An 18,216-nucleotide genomic window follows, 5' to 3' on the forward strand; every position below is an offset into this window, starting at 1 on the left:
CTGACTAAGAATGCAGGGAAGACTGGATTCTGATCGCACCTTTCCACATGAAGAGAGAGGCCCGAGTTGAAAGCACTGTCAAATCGGCCCTGCCACAGCACATCAAATATATCTAAAGCCAATCAGTGCTCCAGCTCTCAATTGCCAGAGCCATGTCCGTCATTTTTCCCTCACAATGCCCACATCGCCAATGTCGGGTTTTCCCGAGCATAACACTATCACATTAATGTATAGCCTTATGGAAGACACTGAACACACCTTAAGAATGGAATGCGAAAGCATAAGAAGCAGTGCTGCTGCTAGAGGTTTTATTCAGCGCAGTCCAGAGTGACCTCTCTCGCATTTTTTTTACAGTCTTTGCATTTTTTAGCGCCTATAGGAGGCTGGGGATCTAACCTAATGCCACCACTCTCGGCACCTGTAAACATGGCCATGTCACAGGAATGTCACACACCTCGGCCATATCATCTGCCAGCACACTTGACAACTTGGGTACATGACGTCACACATCTTGCCGACCAATCAGCTTTTAGCATCAGGTCAAGTGACTTGATTACTTCATCGCCAACCTGTTGAGAGGTTTATTACCTTACAAAATCACAGTAATGAAATTTTGCCGTAGATCATCATCATCATCATCCCAAGCCTGACTATGCCCACTGCAGGGCGAAGGCCTCTTTCATATTTCTCCAATTAGCCCTGTTCTGTGCTAGCTGCATCCACTTGACCCCTGTGAACTTCTTAACCTCATCCGCCCACCTAACTTTCTGCCTCCCCCTGCTACGTTTTCCTTCCCTTGGAATCCAGTTTGTTACCCTAAGCGACCATCGGTTATCCTCTCTTCACATTACATGTCCTGCCCATGCCCATTTCTTCTTCTTAATTTTCACTAGAATGTCAGTAACTTGAGTTATTTCTCTGACCCACTCTGCACGTTGCCTATCTCTTAATGTTACCTCTACCATTTTTCGTTCCATAGCCCTTTGGGTTGTCCTCAACTTAAGTAGAACCCTCTTGGTTAGCCTCCACGTTTCAGCCCCATAAGTGAGTACAGGTAAGATGCAACTGTTGTATACTTTCCTCTTGAGCGATACCGGTAAGCTGCTAGTCATAATCTGCGAGTGCTTGCCAAATGCGCATTATCCCAATCTTACTCTTCTTGTTAGTTCCTTTTCGCCGTAGATAATGTGAGGCTTCTGGTGTGATCAAAGCTCTAATGCTATTGCACTAATTAATTGTCGGGATATTTTAATGCCATTTTAATAATACCATATAGCACACAAAACACAAGACAAAAGAAAGAAACACACAGGACAAAACACAGGAGCACGCAAAAGATCTTGCTAATAATGAGTGGATGCATCTTGTGGACCATTGTAAAGCTTGCAATGATTGTACACAGTAGTTTCATTGCATGAGAATCCTCGGCAGAAGCAGGCAAAAAGTTGCTTGCGAAATTTTAGAGGCTTTTTTGATCAGAAAAGCAAGACTTGACTCTGTGAGAAAGTTCCCTTGCCCTCTACGAAAGCAAGATAAAATTTCTTTCTCGCTTCATCCGTTAAACCCTGCATGCTGATTTTTAAGATTCCTGCATGGTGGTGCCTACGCAGGTCTGCGAGCATATTATACCTCGAATCTTTACATTCAATAAATCAGTTGCCAGTGAATGATATTATTGCAATGAAATAAAACCAACCAGCCCGGCAATAACCTCTCCTAGTAAGAAAGTACATGCCAACAAAATGTTTTCTGGTAGTACACTGAAACTTCAAAAGCTCCCTGAGCATCAAAGTAAGAAAAGGCCCCTTTGTCCGAGGTTGTGTGAGGTACTGTAATGTAATTCAGAGATCTCAATACAGTAGAATCTCGATGATACGATTACGGCTGGTACGAATTTCGGGAAGATACGAAATTTAAGAATGCTTTGAACGGACTACATTGTATAGAATACATTAAGATTCGGGGCGATACGAAGAGTTTCTGAACCCGCCGCGGTTGATACGAACGTGCAAACCAGTCGCGCATGCGAGCGGGCCGGCGTGGCTGGCCTCAGGAAGGTAACATAACCGCCGCGGCCGCCGCTAACTCCTCTCCCCCCCCCCCCCCCCCCCCCCCCCCCGTCGCGAATGATACGAACGAACGTTGTACAAACACACAAAGCCACCGAGCAGCTCAGCGCAAGAGCTCACAGGGTAGAGGGTACCCACCATGGCCGCTGCCTCTCCTCTCCAACCCCCCTCACCCCACCTCCCTTTCGTAGCAAACTGACGAGCATGTGCCCAGTCATGTACGTCACTCACTCGCTGGCAGCTCATTGGTCTATCGAAAAGTTGTCTCGCAGGCTGTTCCCACGAGGCCTGTGACGCTGGCTGCCGCTGCAGTAGTTCTCCGGTTCTCCGTTCGCTGCTTCTTTCTGTCGTTCGATGTGACGTGAAGTGCCCAAACGTTAGAAAGACGCAAGCGTTCACTGCTGCCGAAATGCCGCGGAAGCGTAAAGCCTTTTCTTTTAAGGAAAAGCTTGAAGTGCTGAAGAGGGTTGACGAAAACCCTAAGAAGCGTGTCGACTTAGCAAAAGAGCTAGGGTTGGCACCATCGACGCTCTGCACCATCGTTGGGCAGCGAGATGTCATCTTGAAGAATGTGCAGCACTTCAATGCGAACGTGAAGCAGGCCAAAACAGCGACCCATGTCAAGCTGGAAGAGGTTCTGCTGACTTGGTTCCGCGAAGTGACAGTGACCGGCGTCAACGTGGACGGCAAGGTGCTACGTGAAAAAGTCGACACCATCGCGCTTTCGCTTGGAATTGAAAATTTCCAAGCGTCTGGGGGATGGCTGCACGTGGCACGGGCTTGTCTACTGGGTCGTCTCAGGTGAAGGCAAGAAAGTGGACCAGTCAGCTGTAGATGAGTGGCTGAACACGCTGCCGGCGCTGATTTTGGAGTACTCGCCACGCGACATATTTAATGCCGACGAGGCAGGCCTCTTTTTCAACCTTCAACCGGAAAGAAGTTTGTGCATAAAAGGCCAGGCATGCCAGGGCGGCCAGACAAGCAAGGAAAGAGTAACAGTACTCTTTTGCTGAAACTCGGATGGATCCGAGAAATTCCAGCTTACAGTCATCGGTAAGTCGAAGAAACCGAGGTGTTTCCAATCGGCGGAGCGTTTGCTTGTCTTTTACAAAGGTAACCGAAAGGCGTGGATGACTGCAGATGTTTTCCGCGAGTTCTTGACAAGCCTTGATCGAAAAATGGCGCCAAGAAACCGGAAAATTTTGCTTTTCGTGGACCAGTGCTCTGCCCACCCAAAGGAAATGACATTCAATAATGTGAAACTCAGGTTCCTGCCGGCGAACACTACCAGCCATCTTCAGCCACTGGACGCTAGGATAATTAGAAATGTGAAACATCATTTCAAAGGACTTCTAGTGAGGCGTCTGCTAGCAAAAATTGACCGTAAAGAAGCAAACTTGCGAATCAGTCTCTTAGATGCTTTGCACTTTCTAGCCATGTCGTGGGATAGTGTAACTTCAGACACAATTTCAAACTGTTTTAGAAAGAGCGGATTTGCCATCGGACTTGATGTGGCTTCGGCAGGAGATTGTCAAGAGCCAGATGACCTCACGATTGATGGCTGGGACAATCTGGAAACTGAAGCTTCGACTCGGGACTTCGTTACCGCGGACGACAACGTCGCGACCTGTGGGCTGAGGTCTATTGAAGACGTGGTCAACGAAGCAAATGATTGCGAAAATGAGCCTGACAGCGATGGTGACGCTGACGACGAGTGTGATCAGCCGCCTTCAACGGCAGATACTCTTCACGCTTTGGACGATCTGTGCCGCACTGTAAGTGCCGGCAGCGTGAGCGACGAAACCGCAGCACGGTTTTATGCCTTTCAGGCGGAGTTTGTTCGCGACATCAACAGCAAAAAAGTGCAGACAAGCATTACGGTCTTCTTCGGCCGCAAGTAGTTGGCCATAATAAAGTTTCGTTCATTTTCGATTCATTCCCATTTGGAAGTTGACTTGTTTTGGATCATACGAATTCGGGATGATAAGAATATTTTGCGTGCTGCCTTGGAATTCGTATCATCGAGATTCTACTAATGGTTTCCGTGAAATCCGAGTATGAGTTATATGGTGTACAGAAACTGCTCTTTCTGCCTCTTTCCCGGACCAAAGAGCATTTTCCGGAGATGAAAGTGCTGTGTATGAGAGCAGTTTGAGCAAACCAAGCCTTCCCTGTGCTTCCCAGTAATCAGTCAGCCACAGCTCACCTTCTTGTAGACGAAGTCAATGGGGCAGCCCATGTTGATGTCGACAAAGTCCACCCTGCACTTGTCCCTGAGCAGCTGGGCACAGCGGGTCATCACATCCGGGTGTGCCCCACACAGCTGCGAGTGGGCAACACAGCCGACACATGCTAGGCCCGAAATTCAACACACTGTGAACAATTTGATGAAATGGTTCATTAGCAGCTCAGACGTGGCAATAAATGAAACGCTCCATTTTTCCCAGCTAGCTGGCACAACAGGGGACATGCAGAGGTAGGCAGCCATTTTTCACATGCAGGCAAAAAAAAAATATTGACATACATTCATTTTTGCGATAATCTGGATTTTAGCGAGTGCAGCATTCCAACAACTATTGTAGAGGTGCAAGACGCTTCCTCTGTTTATGCCGTTACATTAGCACTACGGGCAAGATAGTATAGTGCTCAGTGTTGAAGGAACTGAGAGCAGCAGCCAGTCAAGGGGTGTGCAGTATGTATAGCGCATGTAAGAGTGACTGTTTGTACCAGTCAGTAATTCACAGCTACCACTGAAAGAAAGAAACAGCACTTAATAAAGGACGTTTCGACAAGTGGACTTGTCGAAACATTGGTTTGATCTGCGAACTAAGGCTTCCACCCTCTACTGTTATTCAGTGCTCCTTCATACTGTGCAAGCCATCTTGTTCCTCTCGTTCTGCCTGAATAGCATGGTTATGCAGATATTCAAACGTTTCGAATATGAAAGCGAAAAATTCAGGATTCAATTCCGGCTAAGAAGCAAATAGCAGCATTCAAAAACTCCAAATGTTTTCAAAGTATTTCGAAGTGCTAGAACTCGGAGTAATAAACTATCGGAGAAAGCAGTTTTTAATAATGTCCGCTCTGACACTGCTGTGAGATTTCACTGGTCTAGATGTCGGTACGCGACAGCATCCACAGCTCGGCCTTCAACGGTTGCACCGTTTGGCACGCCGTCCATGAGAGCCCGTCATGAGACAAGGCCTAGATGAAAAAGCGAGCACATTGTGGCAAGAACTGCACTGCGCGTCCACTGCATTGAAGGCCCAAAAGACGAAGATGATGGAAAAGATAACAATGCACAACTAGCAGAATGACAAAGGCAAAGAAGGCATTGGCTCTCATAGTTGTGGTGTCACTGGAAACCAGCTTCAATGCATGTGACAGCTTAACCATTATACCCTTGTGCGGTTGGAATTAAAAGGAGAAAATAAAAGTCACTTATTTTAGGTACTGCGATTAGAAAGAAGACAGCCCCATAAAGTATTTTGACGTATGTGCACAGTCCTCATTCCGAAGAGGACAGCCATCTTCTCACGGTCACAGACATGGCATAGAGGCACGCCTCTCCCAATACTTCTCTGCTACAGTCAAATCTCGATATAACAATCACGCAGAACTGAAAAAAATTGCTCGTTAGTTCAGAACATCAGTGTAATGAAAAACCTGCAGTTATAAGCCGGTAGTCAAACCTAGATATGAAAAATAAAATATCTTGGCAGTAGCATGTGTGCAGACAAGCAAAGTCTCAAATGAAAATGTTGCACTCGCTTCAAAGCTCATTTATTTGGAGAAATCAGCTATTTTCTTCTGCCGTATGCAACACACACAACGGCACACTACACCTTCCACTTTGCGCAACACCTCATCGGGTACGTGACTGCCGCGAGCAATGAAATGTGTACATTGTTTATGCGCAATAAACGATCAGAGTTTGATATGATCTTATCTTCAGTGTTCAGCAAAGTTCAAAAATCTCTTGTCGGTCTTTTAAAATGATTGCGACGGTTGATAGGACAATGCCAAGCTGTTTGCAGAGGCCGATTTTCTTTTTACTTGCATTTCTTGCAACGAAAACTGCTTTCATATCTTCGTGGTGCCATTGCTGGCTGCAATCATCATCGGATCTCGCACAAATTTTGCAAATATTCTGCGACAAAAACTACCTTACCGCATGCACGAATGGTAGGAATGACCAATCGGCAATAATACACACCAATGAGAAAAAATACAAATGACTAGGCCTGCTGGCTACTACATAATAAACTAATGCTTTGTGGTGGCGCTATGAGCTGACACTAGATATGGTGAAGGTGGTTTCTGTTTCATGCAAAAGTTGCAGTGCTGTTAATTTTAGGCGAAATTGGTAATACTGATGTTTGTTGATTACAGAAGAAAAATAAATTACATATGTTACTCTGAAATATATGCCATATTGAAATTCATAATTCTGAAATACTTTTACATTGAAAATATAGAAACTCAGTAGGAAATTTTTAAAAACTCTTGAAAAATGCATTAATGCGGCATTTGCAGTAACGAGATTTGATTGTACACCTTCTTGCCTGGTTAAGGGGGAATGCGGGGCTAAAGGGCCAACTTTTAACAGTTGGACCAATTTCGATAAAATTTTTGGGGAAGGCTTAACTTCCTCTTACTGGAATGTATTTTAAGTTTCATCACCTTAGCACAAATTGAAAAAGAGTTGCAGCTACCGTAATGAGAAATTAAGTGTATTAGCTCAGGAGAACTATCATTTAAAAAAATCATGAGGGTGTACTAACCGTCTGTGCTCAGATAACTTCTAGATACGTAGTTCATTGTGCAGGATAAGGCAAAGTGTGGGTTCTTTATGACATTCTTAAAAAAAATCTGAGCACTTCGAAAATGGACTTAATTTTTTCTGTTGTCACAGTATGTCACATATTGGATAATTTATTTTCTTTTGGAATATTTAGGAATCCAATAGGTTCCTTACCTTGTTCCCAACAAAATTTTAATTCAGAAAGCATCATGAAAGTAGGCTTTTGCGGAATAGTTTAGAAATGGCAGTTTTCCTAATGGTTGTGCTCTTGCAAGAAGTACAAAGTGAGAAAAATGAGTTAAAAAATTCCAGAACAAGCTCTTAAAGTTTAGGGCCTAAATTAACATATCAAAGCAGCCTGGTGCATACGTTGTGCTGTCCCTTTCAACAGGAGCCTGCTCTCTGGCGATTGCTTCGAGCTGCCTTTTCTCAGCTTTACAGCTGTCCAGCGTTCTTGGTTGACGTGCATCTTCGTCTAGGCTCCCTATGTCCACTTTGTCGACCACTTTGGTAAGGCAGGCTCGAACAGTGTTCGAGAGTTACGTTCCCCGTTTAAGTAAAAAAAAATAATAATAATAATTCAGTTTTGTAGCAGCAAACCGCTGTTACCACTTCCCAAAATTTGTCGGTTCTTTCTGCTTTTTTTTAGCTGTCTTCTGTACTCGCGATAGCAGGTCTTTTTTGGCTAGAGTGTGAAAAACAAGCATTATAACTTGGCGGTACACTCTGCGTTCAGCTTCTTGCCTGCTATACGACTGCGTCTTAAATCAGCGTTCGTAGGCGCTTTTGGTGGTGAGTGGAGTCGATCTCGCAATAAAATTAATTTTAACCTTTCCACTATGCAGATGACAACTAAACTTGCTGACAAGTTTCTTTATTACATGCATTACCCAAAACATCAAAAATTTAAAAACATGGCTTTTTAGTGAAAATTATGATTTTAGCACCGCATCCCCCTTAAGCACTCGCCATGAAAGAATGCAATTTAATTAAACGTGCGCTCTAAAGATAGGTGTACCCGTGGCTCCACACAGTGACGTGTCTGACAGAGCAAGAGGGCGCGCTCACATCCCCTCGTGCTGGCCCACGCCGACAGCATGCCCCCATCCGAAGCAACACTATGCACAGCTATTGTGGCACACTAGACACATTATTTGGACAACCACAGTGACTCTGTAAGTAATGAATGTGCATGCATAGAGTGCTGCATATATCAGAGCTTTTCGGAGGCATGCACATGCTGAGGGTGCACTGCAATGTGAACACATGCTACAGCATGGCGGCACGCTGCTCTCCTGCTTCTAGAAAAATATGCATCGTCAGGTGTTTCTGTTGGTCTGCGGTTTGCCTCCTCAAGGACCCTTGCCAGAAATCGCAGGTACTGTCCGTTGCAGAAGTTTGCAGCCCAACACGCTGGGCGGAGGAGCAGTATCGCTCCCGAGAGGCGGCGCTGCGCCCGCCGGCGCTGCCTGGTGACGCAGCTATAAAAAGAGAGGAGGCTTGTTGTCTTCCCCTCATCCTGCGGCTGAGAGCAAAGATGTGCGATATCAACCGCTGGATGAGGGGAAGAGAACAAGCCTCCTCACTCTCACCAGGCAGCGCCGGCGGGTGCAGCGCCGCCTCTCGGGAGTGATACTGCTCCTCCGCCCGGCGCGTTGGGCTGCAAACTTCTGCAACAGATGGTACCATGTCCTCCACTTGATATTTAGGGGCATGAAGTGCACTGCACGTTAGGGGCATGCGCAGTGCCTTCGTTGACGTTTTATGACTTTTGCGTAACAGACAATTTAAGCTAAAGCCTCCTCTCTGGCAGTGCTACGAAAGCACTATCATGTGCAGTGCAGACCCATGATCATAGGTGATGCAAATCATCAGATTTGAGGCAGAAATTGTGGTGTCAGATGCGACGCGCCTGAAATTTCAGCCACGCTTGTACATTTAACTCTGTGGGATGGGTGACTCATTGCAGCACAAGTTTTGAGTATAGATAATGTCTGAAAAATTATTATATATATCTATATTTTATATTTAAAATCTACACCATGTAAAAGAATCTCACGGTAAGGGTTCAAGACTATAACCCTTAGTTCACTTCAGTTTGCTGCCTATTGAACATTACCTAATGTAAGTTTTAATGCATTTAATTTTATTTAAATTGTCTAAATTAATTTCACAAACCTATTTCGGCAAATGCTAACTCTCTCTCCTTCTCTCTTTTTACTGCTACACTTCCAGTTGCAAACTGTTTACCTTAATTCGAAAATATTCCCTTTGCTTCAAAACTATTTGAACAGCACGACTATTCGCTTCATATTCTTTCAAACTGAAAATTCACTATTTCCCACTATTCACCATCTATCACCAAGCATGTCAATATAGCTGTCACTATAAAAGAACATCCCTGTGCCTTTTTCAGTCATTTCCTCCTGTGTGCATTCAGTGCATCCATAATTGGTGACGAAAGCTCATTTAAGGCAGGATCCGCACAAAGTGTCAACTGTCAGAGAAAACATGTATGGTCAATCAAATATTTTGCCAAATTGCCCTCTTCTGTTGGCTACAGGGTATGCTCTAGGTAAACAAGGCTCTATCTGGGTCAACTTTGACCATGCGGAGACGGGGTACATGCACTGAAATGCCAGAGCATATATAATTTTCAGGACTGTGCAACTATTTGAACACTTTGTCCATGAGCGCATGCAAATACAGTTAAACCTGAGAGGTAATGGCCCCATGTAGCAAATTATATTACAAAGTTCTGCAACTCCCGAATAATGCCCACACTAAAGCGTGTCTATTTGAGGATTCCATTAACAACGGTGTTGAAGCAGTGGACTGAAAATAATGAACTTGCTCTAGCGACTATCAGCTAGCTAGTGCCGAGTTACTGAAAATTTGGCAGAATCATGTGGAAGTCTCATCATCACAATAGAACACAAACTGACATCATAGGAACACCTACGATGTCTGCCGCAAGGGGCCACAGTTGGCACAATGCACTATTGCTGTCAGCACACTTACTTGGAAAACGCAGCAGTCTCCACTGCTTCCACTTAGTTTGTGCTCAAAAGAAGCAAAAAAATAATAGGACATTTAAAAAATATCCACTGGCCCGCCTCAACTGTAGTGGCAGTTAGATAAATAGCGGGAACACCTGGAAAGCATAAGGTGTCTCCATGATGGGCATAGAGGCCGTGGCGGCATCACCACTCCAGCCACATGCACTTGTCTCTGGTCCAAGTGTTGCCTCAGAATATTCGATGTCACCCAAGATATAGGAAGGGATATGACTTGTTTACCAATTACATTAATGCTGAACATGCAAGCACTGCCCCACAGGATGCATGCCCTAAACGCCTAATCAAAGCTCTAATTTGTGCATGAATACTGCCACTGGTCATCACAATCATGATCAGCTGTAGCGCCACAGGCCTGACTGCTGCCTTGGTCATTTGGCCCGCAGCCATGGGTACTGAAAGTCAGGGGTTAATCGGTGTATCGACAGGGGAGGCAGCGGCATCAAGCTGCACCCAAATTCCGGTAGTTCTATTCGGTCAACAACCGGGCGGTCTATAAACCAGATAGAACAAAAGCTCAGCAAGGCCGCACCTGAACGCCAAAGAGGTCTTCTGAGGAGTGCCGCTTGACCAGTGCCCATTCAGATGGCTGCCCCTGGAGCAGGTTGGCAGCCATTGCCATCTCGCCACAGGTCACATCCGCGCCAAACTCCTTGCACACCCGGCGGAAAGGAAGGTTGCCCACCTGTGCCAATGAAAGAGAGCGCGGCTTAGTTACATCACGCCCAACATTGATTCCACCTTGTCAATTTTTTTCCCAGTGCTCAACAGTTAAATGCCCTCCCTGTGTAACGGTCGTTCTGCTTGCCTACCACACATTTCAATGCGATATAGTGTCTAACGGACGTTCTGCTTGCTTACCACACATTTCAATGCGATAGCGTTAAAGGTCCCGTTATTCAGAAAATCCAGTGTTGCAGTGTCACAGCTACTGGCTTCGTCACTTGTTTCACTCTGTGGCAGCTGTTGCTCTCACCTCCCCCTCTAACCAATGTACCCACGCTACTGTAATCATCACACTCATTATCATCATCAGTCTAGTTACACAGAATACAGGTCAAAGTCCTTTCCTACATCTTTACTATTACTCTGGTCTTGTACTAGCTGCATCTGCATTAGTTCCGCAAGCTGCCTGCCCACCTAAATTTCTGTAGCCCCTTGCAATGTATTACCGTTGAATCCATTTCTTTTCCCCCATTAACGACCACTGGTTATCTTGCCTTCACGACACATGGCCTGGCCATGCCCATTTCTTCATGATTTCACCTAGAATGACAGTGAACTCGCGCTTGTTCCTTGACTTACCTCTGTTTCAAAACGAAATCTCGTGCGTGAGACTTGTGCGCAAGATTTGTGTATGAGATCTGTCATATTCCGCGAGAAGTGTTCTTGTCTAATGTTCCTGCCATCTGCAATTCCACACTTGAATGTGCGCCAAGGAATGCCACGCGACAGGCGCGATGGTGCACTGTCCAAACTCACACTTGATGAAGTAAGTGTAACAGGTACTGTGCCTTTCCTTTCCTGTAAACCAATTAAAATTATATGTAGCACTGCAATGAACGCTGATAAGAGGCAAGTAATGAGAGGCACATGATAAGAGAGAAAGGGTAGGCATTCACCAAGTATTTAGGTGGCTTTGCTTTCGCCATTCTCCTCAGAAGAAACATCTAAGAGACCCTCTAAGTTTTTTCCCCGTCTCTTAGCGTTACACTTCTCATTTTACTTTCTGCAGATCTCTGTGTTGTCAGTTTAAATTCAAAACTTGTCGTCAGCTTTCTTGTTTCTGGCATATAGGTTAACAATACCTGCCAAGAAAGAATGCATAACTACTGAATGGCTTGATGAAACTGCTTAGTTGGTGTCAGATTTCGCAGTTGTAAAGTCACTGGAAACCAACTTTGAAATTGGCAATATTTTACCGTTCACATCCTTCAACGGCTGAAATTAGATGAGAGGAGAAGCAACAGTTACCATAGGTGCCACAATGAAGAAGACGAAAGCATGGAGCATTCTGCTGTGGATGTACAGTTTTCAGTTTAGAGAAAATCATTATTTCCTTGTGCTTATGATCGTAGTGATATGCCTCTGCCTCGCTTCTTTGGTGCCTTTTTGCAAGATTAGGAGAGGAGATCAACCACAGAAGAGTGCCATTTAAGCCTGTGAGTTAGAGTGTCCCATACCTTGGTGCATCGACTTTACTGGCACTTCAAGAGCAACTTTGTATTCAAATCAGCGGCATATGAAGAATCACATGGTAATGGCTTGAGGCTTTGATTTTTATTGAACAATGTTAGATGCAAGCTTGCTCTCCATGCTCTCTAGTTTACGAGAATTTTGTTTGTATTAGGCACAGCGTGAGATGCATTACACGCTTGCTACAGGTGCACTGCCATCATTCTGACTATGGTAGATCCAACAGCACAAATCTGCACCTGACAACATGCCCTCAGCCTGCTGTGCTTCTCATGGTCGCTTAATCGAATTGGATCACATTTTTTGCAGGCAATACAATGGTCCACAGTGTGGCAAAAACCAGTTTCACTGAATTGACTGTAGAACAATGAAGTAGTTTTGGTGCAGTACTGGGCTTTAGAGCAGGATGGAGCAGGGAAAGAAGTTCGGAGCAGAATGGAGAAAATGGAGCAGCACTTTCAACCATGTACTTGACAATGACATTGGTCTCTTCTTTTTCATCAGCTCTTCTTCCCCACTGACTCACTTATCACTGGCAGTTGAAATTTTCACTTACTGTAGTAAGGGGTGCCAGGTACAGCTTCCCTCTGAAGTCCACCTGCAAAAAAACACACAAATTCTGAGCATGCACAAGTCTTCCAACTAACACGTGCATAGGGAGCCCACTAAGGCACACAGCAATTCAGTGACTTCCAGCACTTTAGTCACCTAAAGCGCTAAACAAAAAAAATGAAACAAATGTCTTTCCAGCTCGGATATACCCAACTATTGCCTCTATTGAGCAGTCAAAGGACCTCCTCTCGGAAACGCCATGCAAAAGCACAGCTCTGCACCACAAGTGGAACATGACAAGCGAATGTCTTTTGTCTGGCAGAGCCTCTTTCACAGATGCTGGCATGTGTGGAAGCTGACTTTCAATACAACACACGCTGGTCATGTGGTGAAGCTAACCTCATTGAAAGAAGGCTGCCAGCAGGTTTCATCAGACTTGATTCACCTTACTGCCAAAAGGCCTGCAAACACAACTGTACCTGAATCCAAATGAAAGTTTATTGTGCTTATATTGGGACAATATTGTGATTAGGCTTTTTATACTAGGTTATAACTAGTTGCAAAGAGCCTTCAATGCGAAGCGGGCTAGGCACAGCGAGCGGCACGTCGCCCTATCGGTGGGTGGCAAGTTGCTATACGGCACGTCCTTTGTGTTGGCATTCCAAAATACTTCAATGAGATTACAGGTAACCTTATTCTGTGCCAAGCTTTATATATATCAGATTATTTCACAATTCCTTTTGAGTCTGATATATACTGAACGGACTGCTTTTTAAACTTTTTATGCGTACATTCAAAATATGCCGCCAATAACATACTAAATCAGTTAATCTGAATGCATTTTGAACTGACGACGCGCTCTTTTTTCACCAAGCATTTTGCAGGTGTAGCTGTTAGGTTTAAGTTTGGTTATCTGCATTCATCCTTTCATGGTCATTTCTGCAACTTCATTTTTCTCCTTTGCTAAACTATTATTAAATACCTCTCATTTTCCGATGACACAATGGCCCACGAAAAATTCTACGGGGTACTTTCGACCCCTAAAGTGTGATGAGGCAAAAGAATCTTATTGCACGATGGTTCGGAACCCTCCACTATTGCACCACTTTCTCTCTTTTTTTTTCATTCCTATCTTCCTCCCTTCTGGTGCGATTCAGGTGTCTGCGGAGAATTGTGACAGGTACTGCGCCTTTTCATTCTTGCAAACCAATTTGAAACACCGCTGACGCCTGCTGTACTGCGTCTTCTGTATGCTGTTTGGTGTGACTTTCGAGGAAGCGCCAAATGACAGACGCAGCATGAATGCCTCGATCGGACACCAGGCGGGGTCAGCTTCGTATATGCATGAGTGACATCATGACCGGATGTGATACCATGATGTCACATACGATCATGACATTACATCATCAGGTGATGACGTCATAGTCACAGTCATCTCTGTCATTGTCATGATCACTGTCACTATAACTACCACTAAGTAGCAGTGGTTGTCTCCATGGTAAACGCGCTGGCATGATGCTAGGCAAGGAGCACTAAGATATGTTTCTCATGTGCCCAGCATGGGCCAGTCAGGATGATTAACAGCTATAGTGGGACAGGACGGCGGATGCGAGTATAAGGCATTAAAGGCTTTTGCCTTAAAATGTCTTCATGTTATAGGTTTGCCTCAGCAGAAGTGCCCAGGAGTGCTTTTCAGCCAACTGACGGCAACGCGTAGCATGTGATGTGCACAAGACACCGATTCATGGCTCAGGTACGAATGTACCTGGGCCATGGATGTCTGCTTTAGCAGCACAAAGGCATGAAGCACTCTTCAACATTTGTGAAAAAATGGTTTAGGGATAGGACAGGGGACACCTCCAGAGTCATCATCATCATCATCAGCCTGATTATACCCACTGCAGGGCGAAGGCCTCTCCCATATCTCTCCACTTAACCTCCACCTCCAGAGTATTTGAGCATATTCCATTACCTTAATCTACCCGAACATCTCCAGAAAGACTGGGCCTGAGAGGCTAGCAGCACCAAAGAGAAATTCAACCAGCTGCTTGAACAGTGAGCAAGCATAAACCAGATGGTCACAAGCAAATTACTGGGCTCCACTTCTCACCACTGACAAGCAACCACCAATTCTCAAGAAATTGCAAAGCTCGTTAATATGAGCTCGTTAAATTAGAAATTTAAACCATTTCAACTGCTGGCATGGTAAGTCAATGGCATCAGATTCTCGCTAATTTTGATACTTAAAGGTCTTGCACCAGTTAATTTGAACAGGCTTTAGAAACAAGGTGATTGAACAGGTATGATCAGTGTGCAAGACTTCAACAAAATAGCCAACTGTGATGGTGGTTATTAGCCACAAAGGAGCCAGCCAATCATCTAAGGGGCACACTGTCTTGAAGGCTGACTGCTGCTGCTGCTCATTTCCCTTACACACGAAACAGCTACTTGTAAGGGAGGAATGTTACGTGGCACAGGCAGAGGCTTTTATCTCGTTCTTTTAAGGCTCATTATACTTACTCACATGTAAGGGGACTTCGCCGCTACTATGCTGAACTGTGATGCAGAGGTACTTAACATTTTGAAGTAAGTTTTGGTGCTTTTATGGAGTTTAACACCCCAAAGAAACTCGTATGAGGAGTAAAGCAGGGCTACAGATAATTTGACCGACCTGGTGTTCTTAACATGCGCTGACATCAGAAGTACACGGGCACCTTTCAATTTACCTCCGTCGAAAGCAGCTGCCAAGGCTGGGATCGAAACAAAGTCTCATGGCCCAGTCGTCCGTTGCCTTAACCACTGAGCCCCTGTGGTGGGACAGATTCTGAAGCAATTCTAGGAGCTGTTGCACTGTTCTAATCTTGCGCTGCCCAATCTTGCACCACATAAATTTACCATGACGCAAGTGACATTTGTCAGCTTTTAATGGGTGAGCAATATAATCCCCAAATTCAGATTTTGCCAATGTCTATCTAAAGCCTCTCCTTGACCTTGAAATAGCATAGACCAGTTCCTCTCCTTGACCTCGAAATGGCATAGAACACTTATGGCTATAAGTGGGCTTCAATCCCACAGCAGCACAAACAAACCAGCTTCGCTGACCCCTGTATTAGATCCCTGCACCATCCCTGCTGCTGAACACCCAGCGTGTTTTACTGCCAGTTTCTCGCACTGTGGCTGGCATGTCATCATCTTCACAAACATCCATCGATGCACAACAAATCCAGAACACACTGTTATCACATTTCCCTGCAAAGGTGCATTCCCCAAAATTTTATACTGCCTCACCACTGAGGTCCGCAATCACCAGTTTCAGCAAATTTTTATCTCTAGCCTGCCTGACCTCAAAAACCATGGGTTGAACCAAAACTGAAACCAAAGCGGAACCCAACATGTTAATACCCGACTCAGTCAAAACCTCACTAGTCTCGCAGGCATTGCTAAGGGACAAGGTAGGCAACATCCTAACCAACATGGATAGAAAAGTCAATGTAGCTGAAGAGTTCCACCTTGGTCTATGTATACAGCAGCTGTGTAATCATGACGATGATGAGAACGTCAGTAGCACAGAGCAATTGGATGTAACGTTGGCAATTAAGAAAGACCATAGACCATGTACACAATCAATAAAAAGATGCTTGAAATATAACCGACCTTTATACTATATCTCTTTCATAGAGTATCCCAAAGCATTCGACTGAGTCGAAACCTCACCAGATATGCAGGCATTGCGAAACCAGGGTGTAGGTGAGCTATGTATGAAAATACTGCAATATATTCAAGTTGGCAGCACAGCAAGCATAAACCCCGTAAGAAAGATTCCTAGACAAGTGAACAAGACCTCTGCAGTACTATTCACCATTTGCTTAAAGGAAGTATTCAAGAGACATCGAGTGCGAACAATTAAGAATAAGGGTTGAAGAATACCTAATCTGTGATTCGTTGATGACATTGCCTTGCTGAGTAACTCAGGGGATGGCCTGCAAGGAATGATTAATAACACAGACTGGCAAAGAAAACAGTAGCCTTGAAAATTAATATTCAGTAGCCTTATAAAGGTACAGCAGTGCATGATAGGTAGCAAGGCACTGGAAGTGGTAAGGAAATACATCTATTTAGGACAGGTAGCAGTCACAGATCCGGATGATGAAAAGGAAATAACTAAGAGAATAACTAGTACTTGCAGGTCATCGATGACATCTTACCTTAAGAGATGAGGAAAATATATAACAGTGGCATCTTACCGTACTCAACTATGCGGCTGAAATGGGAAGGCTAATGAAACGGCTTTTTCTTACATATAGGATAACGCAGAGAGCCATGAAACGGAAAATGGTAGGTGTAGGAAGCATCCAGAGTGAGTCAGAGAAATGACTTCAGTAAGCAACATTCTAAATGAAACCAAGAAGAAGATATGGGTATAGGCAGAGCATGTAGTGCGTAGAGAGGACGACTGATGGTCGACAAAGGTAACAAATTGGATTTCAAGAGAAAGCAAGGGGCAGGAGAAAGCTAGATGGGAGGATGAGATTAGACATATGTGGGGGTCAAGTGAATGCATCTGGCACAGGACCAGTTTAAACAGAGGGATATAGGAGAGATGTTTGCCCTGCAGCGGGCATAGTCATGTTGATGATGATTACGACGATTATTAACGGGTGTTGCACAATAAAAATGGCAATCATCATCTAAAAAAAGGAATTTTTTTGTTTCGAGCATAAGCTCTGCTTCTTCCATGCTAAACCTCAAGGTCATTCAGCATCGAAAACTCGACCTTGAACTTGCGCTCTGCGCAGCAAACTTTGTCGTCTTCACTCTCCAATGTTATTCATCTGCACAAGCTAGGTACTGGGCATGCGCCAGTATCGCATACATCTCGCCACAGCTGCGCTGCAAAAACATTGGCGTGGCTGTGTTTCGAACAGATGCCAGAAAAAACAGCTCAGCTTCCCTGGTCCAGGCACAAGTGCCCTATGCTATCATCACAGTCGATTACACCTTGTCTAAAGCTACAACACGTTTTCATGCTGAGCAGCAGGCATCATCACATTCATCAAGACATCAAGTTCCAACTGCAACACACACACTCCCGCGCTGTGCAGTGAACATCGTCAACTTCATGAAATGTTATCTGAGCTGCTCATTTAAGCGCAGATGAGAGCCAAGGTCAAAGTGGCAGCAGTGATTGCAGCTGTGGCTGATGGCTTACACTTGTGAAACTCGGTTCAGCAGTAGTTGAACCTTTACCATTTTTCACTCTGAGCAGCCTTGATCGATCCTCTTTCACATGGTGTAAAAAAATTCGGAGCGAGACGTAATCGAGAAAATATTAAAAAAACTCGAAGCACTTATAGACCGTTTACAGCGAGTAGTTCCACTCTTCCCTAACAGGTGGCGCCACTAGGACGGCCGTCATTGCTGGCCTTCGCAACGCATCGGCGCGCAGTGCTAACTGCTGCTGTGTATCTTGTGTAAGAATACCAGCTGACTTTTAAACAGCGCTGCTTTGATGCAGGTG

The 18,216-nt window shown here is 44.8% G+C and overlaps 1 protein-coding gene across 1 annotated transcript in view; it reads right to left on the reverse strand.

Moving 5' to 3' along the window:
- Positions 1–18,216, reverse strand: part of Dus3 (Dihydrouridine synthase 3) — a 58,892-nt gene that overhangs the window by 22,724 nt on the left and 17,952 nt on the right. Inside the window, exons 5-7 of the mRNA XM_084595638.1 lie at positions 12,703–12,744; positions 10,483–10,635; positions 4,276–4,392 (exon numbers count right to left, since the gene is read on the reverse strand). Coding sequence (XP_084451764.1) covers positions 4,276–4,392; positions 10,483–10,635; positions 12,703–12,744 — 312 coding nt within the window. The remainder of the gene's footprint in view (positions 1–4,275; positions 4,393–10,482; positions 10,636–12,702; positions 12,745–18,216) is intronic.

This window comes from Amblyomma maculatum, chromosome 2, assembly GCF_055883805.1.
Source record: "Amblyomma maculatum isolate TAMU_Amacu chromosome 2, ASM5588380v1, whole genome shotgun sequence".
Lineage (NCBI taxonomy): Eukaryota > Metazoa > Arthropoda > Arachnida > Ixodida > Ixodidae > Amblyomma > Amblyomma maculatum.